Source organism: Pseudophryne corroboree, chromosome 11 (assembly GCF_028390025.1).
Source record: "Pseudophryne corroboree isolate aPseCor3 chromosome 11, aPseCor3.hap2, whole genome shotgun sequence".
Lineage (NCBI taxonomy): Eukaryota > Metazoa > Chordata > Amphibia > Anura > Myobatrachidae > Pseudophryne > Pseudophryne corroboree.
In genome coordinates this window covers 341,622,716-341,643,809 of record NC_086454.1, presented here as the reverse complement: position 1 = coordinate 341,643,809, position 21,094 = coordinate 341,622,716, and the positions used below count along the sequence as shown (strand labels likewise).

The 21,094-nt window shown below is 45.7% G+C and overlaps 1 protein-coding gene across 1 annotated transcript in view; it reads right to left on the bottom strand.

Moving 5' to 3' along the window:
- LOC134969750 (cocaine esterase-like) overlaps positions 1–21,094 on the bottom strand; it is a 139,821-nt gene that overhangs the window by 93,815 nt on the left and 24,912 nt on the right. Inside the window, exon 4 of the mRNA XM_063945907.1 lies at positions 17,398–17,531. Within this exon, the coding sequence (XP_063801977.1) occupies positions 17,398–17,531 (134 nt within the window). The remainder of the gene's footprint in view (positions 1–17,397; positions 17,532–21,094) is intronic.

Below are 21,094 nucleotides of genomic sequence, written 5' to 3'. Positions count from 1 at the left end.
AGGAAGGGGGCGATCAACCTCGGTTCGGGTTGATTCAGTGAACCGACCAGTCGGGTCGGCAAGGTACGTAATGTGTGAAAAATATGGTTCACACACAGAGGTTTTATGTGATGAATGGGAGAGAATGACAGTGCATGACGGGGAGAAATTCCCAAGAGTAGGTAGCTTTAGCCCAGAAGTGTTACAAAATTTAAGGAGGAGGATATGTCTCATTAAATCAACAAAGAGACGAATCCAACATTATGATTATTTGCAGTTATGGCAACAGGAGGGTGAAATACAGAAAGGATTGGCTCTGGCGGCGGGATCTAATCCTATCAAGAAATTGATGGCCCCGCCGCCACCATACATATCAGGAGAGAAATTGGTTGCGGAGAATGACGCACCAGGGTGTAACAAACAAACACTTAGCAACTGTGTAAATGTTAATAAGTTAACCAATGCAAGTATTAACCCGTGCAAGTTGTACCCTGTTTTGAACTTTCCCCAGGAGTGTGATCAAGAGGACGAATCGGCAACAATATCAGCGCTCTCTCTAGCAGCCACCATATCAGAAACTACAGTAGGCACGGCCCAACCCTTAAGATTAGTAACAAAGGCCCCTAGCGGAGGGACAGGTGAGGTCGTATCTATGGGTAAGTACGGCACCATACACTATGCTGAAACCATTTCACCACAGGCTGTAGAATCTACACAGAATGATGTTGCTAGACTTAATCCTGTTAGGGTGATAGCTGTTCCAAATGGGAAAACAGACACCACAGGAGTCACTCCCATTAGGAACATTGCCATGTATAGCCCATTTTCCCAAATGGAATTAAGAACCATAGTGTCTGAATTCCCTGACCCTAGGAAAGACTTAGTTGCTAGCCAGAAATACATCAGAGACCTAGGGAACACTTTAGAGCCCAATAACAAAGACTGGCAGATATTGCTGAGGGCATGTTTACCCTCCAATGTCGACGCAGCTCAATTTTTAGCTGACTGTGGACTGGATCAGGATGTACCTCTTACAGATGTGTACAACAAAGATAATGTAAAAAGGATAAGTTTACAGTTAAAGGAGTATTTTCCAGCTGTAGTTAAATGGAACAAGATTTTCTCCATTAAACAAAAGGAGTCAGAAACAGCTGCAGAATATTTTTCACAGGGCATTACTAGAAATGGCAAAATACACAGGCATAGAGGACATTAAAACAAACATAAACCATCGAGAAGTAGCAGTATCTGTACTAATGGATGGTTTAAAAGAGGCATTAAAGACAAGGGTGCAGACCACGCAACCATGTTGGCGAGGTCTGTCGGTGGCTACTTTGAGAGAGGCTGCTATTGATCACGACCGGAATATCACCAGACACAGGGAACTACAAGGTGATAAATTAATGGCCGTAAGTATACAGGCCCTGACCACAAGGCAGCCTTTGTATAAATCACCAAACCCTGTGGGTAAGTCAAATGTAGTAACTTGTTTTTCTTGTCATAGACAGGGACACATGGCACGAGATTGTAGAGTGAAAAATTCACAAAACTCATATCAACCCCCTAGACAACGACACGACACACGACATTGGGAGCAGGGTCCGCAGAAACGGAGTTATGAGCCACATGCAGGGGAAACAAAAAGATACCCCCCGAACAGAGACTGGCAAGCCTCTGGTAGTTCCCATTTAACCCCTTCACAAGTAGTTGCTGCCAGCGGGATTCAGGGAGGTCACCATACCCAATAGGGGTGTGGCCATACCTGTAATCTGCAGCCAGTAAAATTGATTGCAAGTCTTGGAAGTGAACCTGAAATTGCAATTAATGTAGCTGGTAAATCATTAAACTTTCTTGTAGATACGGGGGCGGCCAAATCAGTGATAAATTCGACAGTGGGCATGAGAACCACTGGTAAGACAATTCCAGCCATGGGAGTAACGGGAGTAGTCCAGCACTACCCTGTTAGCAAACCAGCCGAGATTACAATAGGGCCTTTACATACCAAGCATTCCTTTTTGCTGGCTGCATCGGCACCGACTAATCTCCTGGGAAGAGATTTATTGTGTAAAATGGGGTGCGTCATTTATTGTACTCCTGAAGGTGTATTCTTGGACATACCTGAGAATCACGCTCAGGAAGTGCGAGACATGTTAGACTCCCCATCAAAATTAATGTCACATACCATTATGACAAATAGGACTCCATCCCAAGTAGAAGAAATGACATCCCAGATACCAGAGTCACTTTGGACTAAAGATGGACAGGACACTGGATTAATGGCAAATGTAGCTCCGGTAGTTGTACAAGTAAAAGATGGTAGGATAGCTCCAAAAATCCCACAGTACCCTCTGAAGCCAGGAGTTAGGAGTTTACCCAGTAATAGAGCGCTTGCCAGGGCATTCTGGTAAGAACATCCAGCACTGCCAATAGTCCCATCTTCCCTGTGAAAAAGAGTGGGGGGAGGGGTTACCGGCTAGTGCAGGATCTAAGGGGGATTAACAAAATAGTTGAGAGTCAGTTCCCCGTAGTGCCAAATCCAGCTGTCATCCTTATGCAAATCCCTCCCACTGCGAAATTTTTCACTGTTATTGACCTCTGCTCCGCTTTCTTTTCGGTACCTCTGCACCCTGACAGCCAATATTTGTTTGCATTTACATACAGAGGAGTCCAATACACATGGACTCGATTACCACAAGGTTTCATAGACAGTCCAAGTATATTTTCTCAGGCTTTGCATGATTGTTTACAGTCTTTCCAACCAGGGAGTGGATCAGTATTGATACAGTATGTGGATGATTTACTACTGTGTTCAGATTCATTGGAAGCATCCCTGAAGGATACGAAACAGCTCCTGTTTCATCTTTCAGACACAGGACACAAGGTTTCCAAAGACAAGTTGCAATTATGCCAAACTAAAGTAAAATATTTGGGACACTGTCTAACACAAGGACTGAGACACCTGACCGCTGATAGAATTCAAGCAATTAGAGACATGACTCTGCCACAAACCCAGCAACAGATCAGAACGTTTTTAGGAATGTGTGGGTATTGCCGTAACTGGATCCCAGGATTTTCCATTCTGGCATTACCTTTGCAGGAGATGGTCTCCTCAAACAAACCTGATCGGATTTCGCACACAGACGAGTCCGAGATGGCATTTGAGAGACTTAAACAGTGCCTAACACAGGCGCCAGCATTAGGTATGCCAGACTATGGGAAACCCTTTGAGCTGTACGGAACAGAAAGTGCTGGTTGCGCGGCAGGCGTCCTAACCCAAAAGCACGGTGATACCAGCAGGCCAGTAGCATACTACAGCGCTCAACTAGATACGGTAGCGCGATCCCTCCCCACATGCTTGCGAAGCGTTGCTGCGATAGCATTGCTAGTAACGAAAAGCGAAGATGTAGTGCTAGGTCACAACCTCACAATTCATACACCACATGCAGTGTCAGCCTTGTTAAATTCTGCCCAAACCAGGCACGTCTCATCAGCGCGGTTTACAAGATGGGAATTGGCACTAATGGCCCCCGTAAACATCACCATAAGGAGATGCAGTGCATTAAATCCTGCAACATATCTCCCAGGTGTGCCTGGACAGGCACAAAGGGTGGAGGATGAGAGTGGTGGGGAAGGAGGATTTAATACAAAGGAGGACACACATGATTGTATGGAATATTTGACCCAAAATTTTACCGCAAGGCCTGACATCAGTGACAACCCACTGGAAGATGTAGATCTAACCTTCTACACGGATGGTAGTTGTCACAGACAGTCAGACTCGGGAGACTTGTGTACTGGATACGCAGTCGTAGATGACCAAGGCACCATAGAAGCAGAACCGCTAGGCCCACCTCACTCAGCCCAGGTTGCTGAACTGGTCGCCCTAACCAGAGCATGTGAATTGGCTAAGGGAAAATCAGCCAATATCTACACCGATTCTAGATACGCCTTCGGGGTAGTCCATGATTTCGGAGCCCTATGGCGCCTCAGAAATTTCATGACGGCAGCTGGTACACCGGTAGCGCATGCAGCTCACATTAAAAGGCTTCTAACAGCGATACAGGAACCCGACAGAGTGGCTGTTATCAAGTGTAAAGCACACACATATAGCCAGGACCCAGTATCACTTGGTAACAGCCGAGCAGACGAAGCAGCTAAGTTAGCAGCTGGTACCCCCAGACAAACAGACACCACACAATTGATGGTATTTAATACCATCAACACACAGAAGTTGTGTGAAATGCAAAATGTGTGTTCCACACAGGAAAAGGCAGTCTGGAAGGCAAAGGGATATGGCCAGGAGTCCTCAGGACTCTGGACGGATGGACAAGGTAAACCAGTGGCCCCCAGAGCATATCTTCCATGTTTAGCTGAAGCAGCTCACGGGCTGACTCATCTGAGCAGGGAGGGAATGTGCAAGTTGGTAAGAGCATATTGGTGCGCCCCAGGATTTTCATCTCATGCGAGTAAGAGAGCAATGTCATGCCTTACCTGTTTGAGAAAGAATATCGGAAAGGCAATACCAACAGAACCATCTCATATCCCACCTACAGGCGGCCCTTTTCAGGTAATACAGATTGACTTTATTCAATTACCCCCTTGTCGAAATTTGAAATATGTACTTGTTTGTATAGATGTATTCTCAAATTGGGTCGAAGCATTTCCTGCGGCCACAAATACCGCTATGTTTACTGCTAAGAAAATTGTGCAGGAATTTGTATGTAGATATGGTATCCCTAGGATAATCGAAAGTGATAGGGGTACCCATTTTACAGGTGATGTCTTTCAAGGAATGTGTAAGTTGATGGGAATTGATAGCAAGCTGCACACTCCATACCGTCCACAGGCGAGTGCGAAGGTGGAAAGAGTGAACAGCACTATTAAAAATAAACTGAGCAAAGTTATGGCAGAGACAGGATTGACATGGCCAGAAGCTTTACCCATTGTACTGTACAGCATCAGAACCACTCCCAGGTCCCCTCTTAATCTGTCTCCCTTTGAAATCTTGTTTGGTCGACAACCGCATGTTATGATTGACCCTCAGGATGATTTGAAGTGTAACAATGAAGTGACTGTAAAGTACCTGGTTAACATGAGTAAACAGCTAAGGAATCAAAATGATAATTTGAAGTTGGTGATTCCTGATTTACCAGATAGTAATTGTCATGACATTGAACCTGGGGATTATGTAATGATACAGAATTTTCTACGCTCAGGTTGCCTTATTGACAGATGGGAAGGACCATACCAAGTCTTATTGACTAGCACTACAGCATTGAAGGTTGCCGAGAGAGAGACTTGGGTTCATTCGTCCCATTGTAAGAAGGTTGCTGATCCAGAGAGGTCCCGTGATAAGGAACAGACGGTAGAGGAAGTGGTATCACTGGAGTGTCTGTTCCAAGAGGACTGAGGCGGCACCTGAGCATTGAAGATCACAAGATCAAAAGCAGTTGTCGATTCCCTGTTCCCTTTTATTGTTTTTCCCCACTTCCCATCCCCTCTCCCTCAATTATTATTTTTTTTCCCCCCCCTTCTCATTCTTCTCCGTTTCTTCCTATAAGATGGACTTGCCCCAAGAGACTGTGATCCGGATTTTCCTGTTGACCATGATGTTGACCAGAGCAGTCTGTTCCGGCGAGAGTACCATGGAGGTCGAGAGAGGTTCTGGAATGGGTTCTGATGACAAAGATGGAGGCGTAGTTTTCCAAGAACAACTTAATCAACAAGTAAAGGCGAGTATCAGAAAACGATCCGATAGCATTGACAATAGAAGGAATTGTGAAGGATTGTTAGCTGAAGAAAACTGTATCTGTAGGCTTTGTGACAATGTAGTTGAGGATGGGTGCATTAAGAAATGCCAATCCAGTTTTAATATCCACATGGACCGGCATCCATTGAGTGACTATCACTCCTTAGTGGGTAGTGTGTTAAATCAAACAGATTGTTGGGTATGCTCTCAAGTACCTTAAGGTCATAGCAAATCAGGACTAGTACCATTTCCTTTAACAGTAGGGGAGGTACTTGAGCTAAAGGGTGGGAGACCGGTGGACAGGAGGTATAATATCTCCAGTCCTCCTAGTTTGAAGCTCCACCAATATCATGTGGATAGATCCCTAGTATGTTTTAACATTTCCAATCCCCGAAAGCCGGGAAATTGGGAAGTGTCATGGAGTAACCAAACCATGACCTTTTCATATAGAGCAGATAGAATGCCTACAGATACAGAGCTTATACGCCACATAGCCAGTAGAGAAAAATCTTTCCGATATAGGTATACCCTAGGAAGTAGGATTACGAGAGTTGGAGAAGTATCACCAGGATACTGTGCACATATCGTACAAACTGATACGTGTACTAGACAGATGGGAGAATTAGGGGTAGGAGATTTCACATGGAGGATGTGTAATATGGTTATGTCCTACTCCGTCCCATATGTTCTCCCCGATGATGCATATTTCATATGCGGGAGAAAGGCGTATAAGTGGCTTGCCCCAAACTCTGAAGGATTGTGTTATATTGGAAAAGTACTGCCTGAAGTAATGACTGTATCACATGCCAAAATGAAAGATATACACCGTGTTGCCCAAGCTCCTTATACTCATACTCATTACGAGCACGTAGTTAAACGGCACTTGATAGAAAGAACAGAGCATCCGGCCTCTGACATGATCCATGAATCCACCGGGATTCAGTTTCTAATCGCGTTAGATTTCACTCGCACCGCCAGAGGAGTGTTGAATTATAAATACATATCTGCGCTCGCAAATTTGTTAGACAATATCACGGAAATGTATGAGGACACGTTTAGGTATACTGGAAGAGAACTTCAAGCTTATAAAACAGAACTGGTCCAGCATAGAATGGTTCTTAATTATCTCACAGCAGTGACAGGTGGATATTGTGTCACACTGGCAACGCAGTACGGCGTGAAATGCTGCACATATATTACGAATAGCACCGGAGGACCCGGTCGAGGTCATACACCAAAAGATGGACGATATTCTCCAATTGAAGTGGGAATTTCGCAGGAGACACAATCTCACCCTTGCTGCTGTGGGTAATGAGCTGACTGGTTGGGTGTCATGGTTGAACCCGCGAAATTGGTTCTCTGGTTTAGGAGAATGGGCTCAAGGAGTCATAATGGATGTAGGGAAGTTTCTCCTATGTATCTTAGGTGTTGTCATAACGATCGGCTTGATATTTAGATGCGGTCAGGCTTTAATGAAGTGCAAACGTAGTACCAGGGTAATGAGTCTAAGGAGTGAGGAAATTGTAATTCCAATGGATTTGATTTATGACCCAACGGTAGAAACAATGATGTGATGAAAATGCGATTATACGGTCCGTTTCTTTCACCTGTTTTTCCGTTTTCTCCAAGGTAAAAAGACCCACCAGGACGAGGAATTTGATGATCCTGTATACAGACAACTGATGGATTAAAGAAGAAGTTTTGACAACCTTATACACAGATATTTGATGAACTATGCCATAGACCCCCAGTTTCCCTAGAAAATTTAAAATTACGCTAGCCCAACACTTTTGTAAGTCTATGGACATTGACAAAGCTTTTGCTCACACCTATTGGCAAAAGCCCAAAGAAGACTGCATTCAACAGACACCGAACAAGACTTCAACCGACAAATGTTCATTAACCTGACATAGAATACCACTGCATTTACCATAATTGTGTCTTATCTTCATCTCTACAACCTTCAGGTAATGACACACATAGTCGATAGGGAATACAGGCACAGATATCAGCTATCACATATTCCCCCATTCATGTATCAACTAAAATGTGCTTCCCCATTTTTGTTGCAACCACAGCCGAAAAAGAGCTCGGTAAAGTTTGACAGCCCATCCACAGACCCGTACCACGGGATAAGAAGGAATTCAAATGTATACTTCGCAATACCTCGAAGCTTGATTTACAACACGTACGGCACGATGATACATGACCCCCCAAACATGGATTCATACACACATGCTTCTGCTATCTCACTAGGTCATACCCTTTTCCTACCTTCTCTCCTCCCTTACCCAACCATGGAAATGTATTTACATTTGACATATATTTTTCTCGTTTTGAAATGTTTTAGGAAGTGGCAGTTATTGTTGACTGCCAAAGGGTGGACTGTCAAAGTCAGAAAAATATCACGATGCACACTGCCATATTTGCACCTCATACAGGTCCGCGCTGCGCATGCGTGCGCTCTCCCGTGCGTGCGCATACTCGCTGTTGCGGGCACCCGCAGGCGCACGGTATGTGCATTTACGGTAGAGTTTATGTGTTCGTAGCGTGCGACTCAATCGTTACATATTTTAACCATATAATGTATTTTGTAGATCATGGTCCCTTTGATAGATTCTGAAAGTTTAGTTAATATAGCATGTTCATGGACAAAGAGATCCCTCTTTGTTTGATACAAAGGGTCAGACAGGGGTCATATAGTGGTGTTTAGTATCCATCGGAAGAGTATTTAATTAGCAATATTCCGGTGTTGGTTTGAAGCAAATTAATCGCTCGTGCGAATAGTTATGGACATAAGAAGTTTATGTCCATTTACTATTATTTGCACTTACTTATCCATGCGGCGGGAAACCTAGTTTCCCACCCACCTGAGCAGTTGGAAATTGTCACAGCCCACCTGTATGAACCAACCTATGACCTTTTGTTATAATGCAAAGACGAATTCCTGTGTCCAATGAACAATGAGATTGTAGGGACCATTGAACTGTATTGTGTGTGGGGCATAAATAGACAAGCCGATCATATCCAGCTCACGCTCTTCAACGGTTCTCATTGCTGATAATCGGGAGCTGGATATCGAGGCGCATGCGATCGTTCCCCTTGTGCGTAAGTTTTTCTCCGCAATCATATTGTTTTTCTTGTTATTCTGAGCCATCTCTCTCTCTCTCTCTCTCTCTTAAACGTAATAGTATTGTATTTCCGGTGTAGTTATCTGGTTAGTTAGTCTATGTTATATTGTAGTGTATGACTTGTACTGTATTATTCTTTTTGCAAGTATAACATTCATATAAGGCGTTAGACCCTAAGCCCGGTAGTTGTGTATTTTATAGTGTTAAGTATTCTCAGAGCGTCGGTGACGCTCGAACAGCTTTTAAGTTAATAAGGTTACACTGTGTTGCATCTACACCCTATCTCTACACTAAGGTTTTACTGCATATTACATTGTTTATGGTTTAGATATAAAAGTTTAACATTGTGAGTGTCTGCGCCGCTGGTGATCTCCTCGTGGTCCCGAGCGTCCGCTACGCTATAGCGAACCATTACGTTAGTCGGCAGCCAATAGCGTGCCTGCCTGTGATCTCTTGGCCGTGAGCGAACGTGATGCTTGAGCGTCTCGACCACGGCTAAGCGATTGTTACGCAACGTGCGTACCCTTACGGTACTCCATACGTCAATAGCGTACAGTGTTCTTAGACCTCTTAAAGGGTTTTAAATAAGATAAATATTTAGCTTTATCAATATGTATGTATAACCAGTGCCGTAACTAGACATTTTAGTGCTGTGTGCAAGAAACCGCATCGGCGCCGCACCCCCCATATACAAAACAGGGCCAGTGCGCACTGTAGTCGCACACCAAAAATACAGGGGCGTGGCTTCATGGGAAAAGGGGCATGGACGCAGAGTTCCCTTTTACACATTACGGCAGGCAGAGCTCCTCTTTACATATTATGGCAGTGGAGTTCCCTTTTTACACATTAGCCAGAGTCCCCCTTTTGTACACATTACAGCAGCAGAGTCGCCATTATAGACGCTATGGCAGGCTGAGTCCCCCTTTTTTTACACATTACAGCAGCAATGTCCCCATTTTTACTCATAGGCAGGCAGTAATTGCTGCAGCGGTGGATGTCCCTGTGTGGGTAATGGTAGTAGAGACCGCCGGGCGCAGTTGCTGCCACCTGCCGCCAGTCTGCTAAAACTCCGTCCAACTGGCTTCAGCCTTCCGGCATTCGCTGTGCGGCTCGTGGCTAAGGAGGCACGTCCCCAGCCTGCGCTGCATGGTGCTTGCAAGGGGGTGGGGGGGGGTTTAGGGAGTGGGCCGGAGCACACTGAGACACAGACACTGCCCAGCGCTGCCTGCTATAATATATTATTAGCAGCAATGCGTCCTGCATAGAAGGAGCCGGGCGCAACGCTACTATTATGTAGCATAGCAGGGAGCGCAGCAGCTTGTGGCGGGCAGTCGGGTGGATGTGGATGGTGCGCCCACAGCACAAATGCGCTGTGTGCATTGCACCATCTACCCACACATAGTTACGGTACTGTGTTTAACCCCTAATTAGGGTTACATTAAATAATAGCCACAAACCTCTTCTTTTTAAAACCTTTAGCAACATTTACAATTTTTTTTCGTTATTTCCCCTTTATTATAATGCTGCATGCAAACATGAAGTATTAACCATAAGTCACCCTTGTTAGTACTTCTGAACATTTCTCTAGTCTGGGTATTTATAATACAGGGCGAATATTCTCCTACACTCACTTACCCAGCTTCATTACTCCCATTGCCAAGGCTTTCACACCTCACTCCTATCTCCACAATGCAAGCATCAAGCTGCACTCCAGTGCCTCTACACTGCCACTCACCTCTCATATCCCTCAGAAACCATATCTTCACCCTACCTCTTCTTCCAGCTACCACCCCATTTCTCTAACGTCCTAAGTGGATGCTGGGGACTCCGTAAGGACCATGGGGAATAGCGGCTCCGCAGGAGACTGGGCACATCTAAAGAAAGCTTTAGGACTAACTGGTGTGCACTGGCTCCTCCCCCTATGACCCTCCTCCAAGCCTCAGTTAGATTTCTGTGCCCGACGAGAAGGGTGCACACTAGGGGCTCTCCTGAGCTTCTTAGTGAAAGTTTTAGTTTAGGTTTGTGATTTTCAGTGAGACTTGCTGGCAACAGGCTCACTGCATCGAGGGACTAAGGGGAGAAGAAGCGAACTCACCTGCGTGCAGAGTGGATTGGGCTTCTTGGCTACTGGACATTAGCTCCAGAGGGACGATCACAGGCCCAGCCTGGATGGGTCCCGGAGCCGCGCCGCCGCCCCCCTTACAGAGCCAGAAGAGCGAAGAGGTCCGGAAAAATCGGCGGCAGAAGACGTTCCTGTCTTCAATAAGGTAGCGCACAGCACTGCAGCTGTGCGCCATTGCTCTCAGCACACTTCATACTCTGGTCACTGAGGGTGCAGGGCGCTGGGGGGGGCGCCCTGAGACGCAATAAAACATGATAAAAATACCTTACATGGCAAAAAATACATCACATATAGCTCCTGGGCTATATGGATGCATTTAACCCCTGCCAGAATATACAGAAAAACGGGAGATAAGGCCGCCGAAAAGGGGGCGGAGCCTATCTCCTCAGCACACTGGCGCCATTTTCCCTCACAGCTCAGTTGGAGGGAAGCTCCCTGGCTCTTCCCTGCAGTCACTACACTACAGAAAGGGTTAAAAAAAAGAGAGGGGGGCACTAATTAGGCGCAGTATTAAAACATACAGCAGCTATAAAGGGGAAAAACACTTATATAAGGTTATCCCTGTATATATATATAGCGCTCTGGTGTGTGCTGGCAAACTCTCCCTCTGTCTCCCCAAAGGGCTAGTGGGGTCCTGTCCTCTATCAGAGCATTCCCTGTGTGTGTGCTGTGTGTCGGTACATTTGTGTCGACATGTGTGAGGGGAAAAATGATGTGGAGACGGAGCAAAGTGTCTGTAACAGTGATGTCACCACCTAGGGGGTCGACACCTGAGTGGATGTACTGTTGAAAATTACGTGACAGTGTCAGCTCTGTATAAAAAAAACAGTGGTTGACATGAGACAGCCGGCTACTCAGCTTGTGCCTGTCCAGACGTCTCATAGGCCGTCAGGGGCTCTAAAGCGCCCGTTACCTCAGATGGCAGATACAGACGCCGACACGGATACTGACTCCAGTGTCGACGGTGAAGAGACAACCGTGATTTCCAGTAGGGCCACACGTTACATGATTGAGACCATGGAAAATGTTTTATACATTTCTGATAATACGAGTACCACCAAAAAGGGGTATTATGTTCGGTAAGGGAAAAACTACCTGTAGTTTTCCTGAATCTGAGAAATAAAATGAGGTGTGTGATGATGCGTGGGTTTCCCCCCGATAACAATTAATAATTTCTTAAAAAAGTATTGGTGTATACCCTTTCCCGCCAGAGGTTAGGGTGCGTTGGGAAACACCCCCTAGGGGGGATAAGGCGCTCACACGCTTGTAAGAACAAGGGCTCTACCCTCTCATGAGATGGCCGTCCTTAAGGATCCTGCTGATAGAAAGCAGGAGGGTATCCAAAAATGTATTCACACACATACTGGTGTTATACTGCGACCAGCAATCGCCTCAGCCTGGAGGTGCAGTGCTGGGTTGGCATGGTCGGATTCCCTGACTGGAAATATTGATATCCTAGATAAGGATAGTATATTATTGCCTATAGAGCATTTAAAAGATGCATTTCTATATATGCATGATGCACAGCGGAATATTTGCCGACTGGCATCAAGTATAAGTGCGTTGTCCAATTCTACCAGTAAAATGGTCAGGTGATGCGGATTCCAAACGGCATTTGGAAGTATTGCCTTTGAAAAGGGACATTTGGGGTCGGTCTTTTAGACCTGGTGGCCACGGCAACAACTGGGAAATCCACGTTTGTACCCCAGGTCGCCTCTCAAAATAAGACGCCGTATTATCAGGCGCAGTCCTTTGTTGGCAAGCGGACAAAAGGTTCCTCTTTTCTGCTCGTGACAGAGGGAGAGGAAAAAGGCTGAAGAGATTAGCCAGTTCCCAGGAACAGAAACCCTTTCCCGCCTCTGCCAAGCCCTCAGTATGACGCTAGGGCCTTACAAGCTCAGGCACGGTGGGGGCCCGTTCTCAATGAATTTCAGTGCGCAGTGGGCTCACTCGCAAGTAGACCCCTGGATCCTTCAGGTAATATCTCAAGGGTACATATTGGAATTCGAGACGTCTCCCCCTCGCCGTTTCCAAAAGTCGGCTTTACCGACGTCTCCCTCTGACAGGGAGGCAGTTTTGGAAGCCATTCACAAGCTGTATTCCCAGCAGGCGATAATCAAGGTACCCCTCCTGCAACAGGGAACGGGGTATTATTCCACACTATTGTGGTACCGAAGCCAGACGGCTCGGTGAGACCGATTCTAAATCTAAATCTAAAATCTTTGAACACTTACATACAGAGGTTCAAATTCAAGATTCAGTCACTCAGAGCAGTGATTGCGAACCTGGAAGAAGGGGACTACATGATGTCTCGGGACATCAAGGATGCTTACCTTCATGTCAAAATTTACCCTTCTCACCAAGGGTACCTCAGGTTATGGTACAGAACTGTCACTATCAGTTCAGACGCTGCCGTATGGATGGTCCACGGCACCCCGGGTCTTTACCAAGGTAATGGCCGAAATGATATCCCTTCGAAGGAAGGAAATTTTAGTTATCCCTTACTTGGACGATTCCCTGATAAGGGTAAGATCTAGGGAACAGTTGGAAGTCGGTGTAGCACTATCTCAGGTAGTGTTGCGGCAGCACGATTGGATTCGCAATATTCCAAAATCGCAGCTGGTTCCGACGACTTGTCTTCTGTTTCCTAGGGATGTTCCTGGACAAAGTCCAGAAAAAAAAAAAAAAAAAAAAAAAGGTGTTTCTCCCGGAAGAGAAAGCCAGGGAGTTATCCGAGCTAGTCAGGAACCTCCTAAAACCGAACCAAGTCTCAGTGCATCAATGCACAAGGGTTCTGGGTAAAAATGGTGGCTTCCTACGAAGCAATCCCATTCGTTAGATTCCACGCAAGAACTTTCCAGTGGAACCTACTGGACAAATGGTCCGGGTCGCATTTTCAGATGCATCAGCGGATAACCCTGTCACCAAGGACAAGGGTATCCATCCTGTGGTGGTTGCAGAGTGCTCATCTTCTAGAGGGCCGCAGATTCGGCATTCAGGACTGGGTCCTGGTGACCACGGATGCCAGCCTGCGAGGCTGGGGAGCAGTCACACAGGGAAGGAATATCCAGGGCTTAGGGTCAAGCCTGGATACATCACTTCACATAAATATCCTGAAGCTAAGGGCCATTTACAATGCTCTAAGCTTAGCAAGACCTCTGCTTCAAGGTCAGCCGCTGTTGATCCAGTCGGACAACATCATGGCAGTCAGCCACGTACACAGACAGGGTGGCACAAGAAGCAGGAGGGCAATGGCAGAAGCTGCAGGGATTCTTCGCTGGGCGGAAAATCATGTGATAGCACTGTCAACAGTATTCATTCCGGGAGTGGACAACTGGGAAGCAGACTTCCTCAGCACGACCTCCACCCGGGAGAGTGGGGACTTCACCCAGAAGTCGTCCACATGATTAAAAAACTCGACAGGTATTGCGCCAGGTCAAGAGACCCTCAGGCAATAGTTGTAGACGCTCTGGTAACACCGTGGGTGTACCAGTCAGTGTATGTGTTCCCTCCTCTGCCTCTCATACCCAAGGTACTGAGATTGATAAGATGGAGAGGAGAAAGCACTATATTCGTGGCTCCGGATTGGCCAAGAAGGACTTGGTAACCGGAACTTCAAGAGATGCTCACGGAGGATCCGTGGCCTCTACCTCTAAGAAGGGACCTGCTCCAGCAAGGACCCTGTCTGTTCCAAGACTTACCGCGGCTGCGTTTGACGGCATGTCGGTTGAACACCGGATCCTGAAGGAAAAAAGGCATTCCGGATGAAGTCATCCATATCCTGATCTAAAGCCAGGAAGGATGTAACCGCAAAAACATTATCACCGCAATTGGCGAAAATATGTTGCGTAGTGCGAGGCCAGTAAGGCCCGACGGAGGAAATTCAACTGGGTCGATTCCTACATTTCCTGCAAACAGGAGTGTCTATGGGCCTGAAATTGGGGTCCATTAAGGTTCAGATTTCGGCCCTGTCAATTTTCTTCCAAAAAAGAACTAGCTTCAGTCCCTGAAGTTTAGACGTTTGTAAAAGGGGTACTGCATATACAGCCTCCTTTTGTGCCTCCAGTGGCAATTTGGGATCTCAATGTAGTTTGGGTTCCAAAAGTCACATTGGTTTGAACCACTTAAATCTGTGGAGTTAAAATATCTCACATGGAAAGTGGTCATGCTGTTGGCCCTGGCCTGGGCCAGGCGCGTGTCAGAATTGGCGGCTTTATCCTGTAAAAGCCCTTATCTGATTTTCCATTCGGACAGGGCGGAATTGAGGACTCGTCCTCAGTTTCTCCCTAAGGTGGTTTCAGCGTTTCACCTGAACCAACCTATTGTGGTGCCTGCGGCTACTATGGACTTGGAGGAATCCAAGTTGCTGGATGTTGTCAGGGCCCTGAAAATATTTCCAGGACGGCTGGAGTCAGGAAATCTGACTCGCTGTTTATCCTGTATGCACCCAACAAGCTGGGTGCTCCTGCTTCTAAGCAGACTATTGCTCGTTGGATTTGTAGTACAATTCAGCTTGCACATTCTGTGGCAGGCCTGCCACAGCTAAAATCTGTAAAAGCCCGTTCCACAAGGAAAGTGGGCTCATCTTGGGCGGCTGCCCGAGGGGTCTCGGCTTTACAACTTTGCAGAGCAGCTACTTGGTCAGGGGCAAACACGTTTGCTAAATTCTACAAATTTTATACCCTGGCTGAGGAGGACCTGGAGTTCTCTCATTCGGTGCTGCAGAGTCATCCGCACTCTCCCGCCCGTTTGGGAGCTTTGGTATAATCCCCATGGTCCTTACGGAGTCCCCAGCATCCACTTAGGACGTTAGAGAAAATAAGAATTTACTTACCGATAATTCTATTTCTCATAGTCCGTAGTGGATGCTGGGCGCCCATCCCAAGTGCGGATTGTCTGCAATACTTGTACATAGTTATTGTTACAAAAATCGGGTTATTATTGTTGGGAGCCATCTTTTCAGAGGCTCCGCTGTTATCATACTGTTAACTGGGTTCAGATCACAAGTTATACGGTGTGATTGGTGTGGCTGGTATGAGTCTTACCCGGGATTCAAAATCCTTCCTTATTGTGTACGCTCGTCCGGGCACAGTATCCTAACTGAGGCTTGGAGGAGGGTCATAGGGGGAGGAGCCAGTGCACACCAGTTAGTCCTAAAGCTTTCTTTAGATGTGCCCAGTCTCCTGCGGAGCCGCTATTCCCCATGGTCCTTACGGAGTCCCCAGCATCCACTACGGACTATGAGAAATAGAATTATCGGTAAGTAAATTCTTATTTTCTCTCCTACACTTTGCTTCCAAACTAATCATTGTACAGGCACCTAACCCACTATCTCTCCCCTCACTCTCTCCTCCATCCTCTACGTTCAGACACTCAGTGGACTAAAGTGATTAAAGAATTACTCAGGGCTAAGATGAAGGATCACTTCTCCCTACTCGCCCTCTGTGACCTCTCTGCCACTTCCAGCTCAGTCAACACCCTCCCTTCCCTTTTCATTAATGGCCCTGCTTTCTCCTGACTCTAGACAAGTTCCTCCAATGCCAGCCACAGCCTTCCCTCCCTTGTCAATCCTGGCACTGCTTTCTCCTGACTCTATACAAGTTCCTTCAATGCAGGACACACACCTCCCTTCCATTGGCATTCATGGCACTGCTGTCTCATGGCTTCTCTCCTGACTCTACATAGGGTCCTCCAGTGCCAGCCATAGCCTTCCCCTCCCTTAGCATTCATGGCACTGCTCTCTTCTGGATCTTCTCCAGACTCTACATCTGAACCCCCAGTGCCGACCACAGCATTCATGGCACTGTTCTCTCCTGACTATACATAGGTTCCTCCAATGCCGGTAACACAGCCTCCCCTACCTTTGCATTCATGGCACTGCTCTCTCCTGGTTCCTCTCCAGACTCTACATAGGGTCCTCCAGTGCCAGCCACAGCCTCCCCTCCTTTGGCATTCATGGCACTGCTCTATCCTGGTTCTTCTCCAGACACTACATAGGGTCCCCCCAGTGCCGAACACAGCATTCATGGCACTGTTCTCTCCTGGTTCTTCTCCAGATACTACATAGGTCATCCAGTGCCAGCTACAGCCTCCCCTCCTTTGGCATTCATGGCACTGCTCTATCCTGGTTCTTCTCCAGACACTACATAGGTCATCCAGTGCCAGCGACAGCCTGCCCTTCGCTTCCTGAATCTACTGGGATTCCCGTTTCCTGTAGTCTGTGGACTTCTGCCGCTAGATTGTAAGCTCTCCGTAGCAGGGCTCTCTGCCTCATGTGTACACCTCACTTATTTTACGTACAATGCACATCTGCTATGATTTTTTATTCTGCAGAATTTGATGGAGCTGTACAAAAAACAATGAATACTCGTGTAACAGTTATGTCATTCACGTGTTACATGCAATATATGACTTACCTGAGGAAACCCAAGAGCCCCAGCCGATACTGGATGGAGACAACAACAACATTTTCATAGGCGCTTAATGCAAAGCCCTCAAACATCAGCGCTGCTCCCATCGTCAAGCCACCTCCATGTATAAACACCATCACCTGTACACAGACAAGAAATGTACCATTACATAGGCAGTATTCAGTAACATGTTCATACCTTATCTCTTCACTCAGCAATCTGCCCCTAACAGGAGGGAAAGGAAGCATATTTGCATTTGGACTACACGCTTGAGTATTTTATACACAGTAAGTACCCAGGAAGTAAAAACTGCATACTTTGCAATGAGACCGTGGGTTGAAATGAGACCCACTATGGCCCTAACTGTGTGAGTTTGTTTATTCTCCCTGTACTTCCGTAAATTTATTCCTACTGGTTCTCCGGTTTCCTCCCACAATCCAAAAAGTATACTTGTAGGTTAATTTTCTCCCGACAACAAAAAATGCAAGTACATATTGCGGATGGATCTTGCACTTTATCCACTCTGTGTATACTCCATATAGAGAGAGTTATATGCACGCAGAGATCTGTCTGATTCCCGACGGACCACCTACATCAGGCTGGTGCAAGTGTGCACCGACAAAGACGGCGAAGTAGAGATGTGCGCCGACCCACATGTTTTAAGTTTAGATTTGATTCTAAATTCGTAGTCGGGCTTTTGTTTTGCCAAACTGCCCTCAAGTGTTTTGGTTTTAGTTTTGGATCTTTCCTAAAATAAAAGAAACCTTCTAAAATCATGTCATTTGGGCCTATTTGTGTTCCTACAGTATCATTGACCTCAGTAACATTAATTTCCACTCAATTTTGACCACCTCACAGCTCATAGTATTGTTTTCACCAATATTGGCTAAAGACTGCAGCTAGCTGGCTGGTTGCTAAGCGACAGAGCAGCTGCACAGACACGTGGCAGTTTATAGCACATCTGAGACATTGCCACACAGGATTGACAGAAAAGTGGTGCAAAATTGATTTGTCCTTGGGCTCTCCCACCCACCCTTATGTTGGATATTAAAAAAAGCCATGCAGAGTTTAACAAACCAAGCACTTCACCAACAGGGACTGACACTTTTGTGGCTGAAGTGCTTGGTTTGTTTGGGCACCCACAAAACAAACTACCAATGGGCTTAAGGCAGCTGTGCTAGCATTAGTCAATAATCTCTCCAGTGGCAAGATGTCATTATTATCCTCATTCTCACACTCGGTGTTTACATCATCCTCACACAATATTAATTCATACCCGCTAGAATCCACCATTACAGAAGTCTCTGCAATTGCAAGTAAAGGTCTTCCTCATGGAATTTGTCATATTTTCCACATTTTGAGAAAGTAGCCTCCTACGCCGATCGCTGACAAGGTTCCCGGCTCTGTGCTGAAACTCTGAGTACACACTGGAGAGTGGGAAGCTCAAGCAATGCAAAGTGAGTTTGTACAAGGGCCTCTAAATTGTCTTTTTTTTCCTTTCAGTACTCAAAAGGGACTCTGTGACATGCATATTTGTACGTTGTCATTTAAGTAATACTCCACCTTTCCATGAATGGTGACTGTATCAGGTGAATTAATGGTAGAGGTGTCACTGATTTTGTGCAATTCTCTTAGACCCAACCAGATGTCAAAATGTTGTGTTGACTCCTTTGCATCACCAGTAGGTCTTTTAGGAAAGCACAGTTTTTTCCTGGCAGCAGTTGCCAGAGAAACTGAAGGAGGATATGTTGTTGTGTCATGTGCCACTTGAGCTGACAACTTGCTCACCAGGAGCTCTTTGCATCTCAAAAGATCTGGGTCAGTTGGAAAGAAAGACACGACGTACAACTTAAACCTAGGATCAAGCAGGGTTTCCAAAATGTAGCGATATGATTTCAAGATATTGACAACCCTTGTTTCCTTGCGAAGCAGATAAAGTACATGATCTACAAGTCAGACATACTTAGCAGAATCACTTTGTTTCATCTCCTCCTTCAATTCCTCTAGCTGCTTTTCCAAAAGACTAAGCAGGGGCATCACCTGACTCAAGCTGGCAGTGTCTGAACTCACTTCAAAAGTGACTACTTTGAATAGTTTCAGTACCTTGCTCAAGACAGAAGGTATACTCTACTGCACTGGACTGGACTAAGGTACATTCATCCTCCTCTCCCAATGTCATGGTTTGTTGTATACTGTAGCTTTGGATGGCTTTGTGGTTTTTCCATCAGCTGAAGCATATAAAATGGAGTTGTACTAGATTACTACCTCTTGCTTCAGTTGTTGGCAGGCAAATTAAATTGTTTTTGCAGGTGCTGCAAACTTCTGCATGCAGCTGCTGAATGCCAAACCTGTCCCAAAATTTTTCAGGCCAGACAGCTTCTCCTGCACGCCTGTCTTTTTTTTTTTTTTTTTTTTTAAAGCCCTGTACCACTAAGTTGATCATGTGAGCAAGACAGGGAACGTGTTGGAATTCACCCAGGTGTAATGCTCTCAAAATATTTGTGGCATTATTCGAAATCACAAATCATGATGAGAGTCCAAGTGGGATGTTGCTATGACACCCCTTAGTTTTTCTAAAAGGTTTTCAGCAGTATGCTTCTTAGTGAAGCCGGTGATACACAGAGTAGCCTGCCTCTGAATGAGCTGGTATTGTTTGTTAGATAATGCTTCTGCTTTTTCTGCTGCAATTCACCCACCCAGAGATAATTTTATAGTCATGTAATCTTTAGTTTGCCCAGTTCCTCTTGACAACATATCTATTGTTAAGTGGACTATGGCATTTCTAGGCCAATCATTGTTTTGTTTGTTTTTTTAATTTACTTTCTGGTACAGACAAAGAATTGCTTTTTGGGTAAAATGGAACAGAGGTGGACAGAATGGAGCTAATTGATGCTGGACAGTTTGTTGTTAATTTTTAGCATAAATTTCTGATTTGAAAAAAACTTTTAAAAATTAATCGCTGCAAATGACGAACCAGGGAAGAGGTTCCTAGATGGTCATCGTGGCTAGCACTACTTACTGTGGCTTTACAAATGCTAAAGATGGCTTGACAACTGTTGTCAGGATTTGGGTAACTATAATCACACACAGAAGAGCTGGATTTTTTTGGCCTTATGCCCAGGCATGACAGTGGCCTTCTTCTCATCATTGGCAAGCACTGCTTCCACTTGTGCCTAACTTGCACAAACATCTTCATCCTTATAATCAGCATCCTCACTAGCACCAGCTACATAAATATCCTCCTCACCCTGTTGCACTTCCACAGTAGCATCCTCAATTTCTATGTTGACTTGTGCTGCTCCTCCCCACATTTGCAGAGGGTGCAGAAATGGTGGAAGGCGGCTTCTTCAATATCAGAATCAGAAAGGTAAAGCCCACACATAGCACTCTTAGACACACTTAGACTCTCCTCAGGGATTTGTGCTAAAACTGAACATACAGTTTGTTTTACTGCATTACTGTTTTTGTTTCAGCACAGATTTTCCAGTTTTCATTTTTTTTTATACCTCATCTAGACTGAGTGAGGTGGTCTTGGACATCAAGAGAGGCAGAAGAAAATGCCTCACTGGTAGCTGCAGAACAACCAATCATAAACAAAGGCCGAGACCTGATCTTTACTTGCCACTGCGTTTGGTAAATGGCATTTTGGCAATTTTAGTTTTTTTTTTTAGCATTGTAAAGTATTGTATTTATTTCAGGTGCC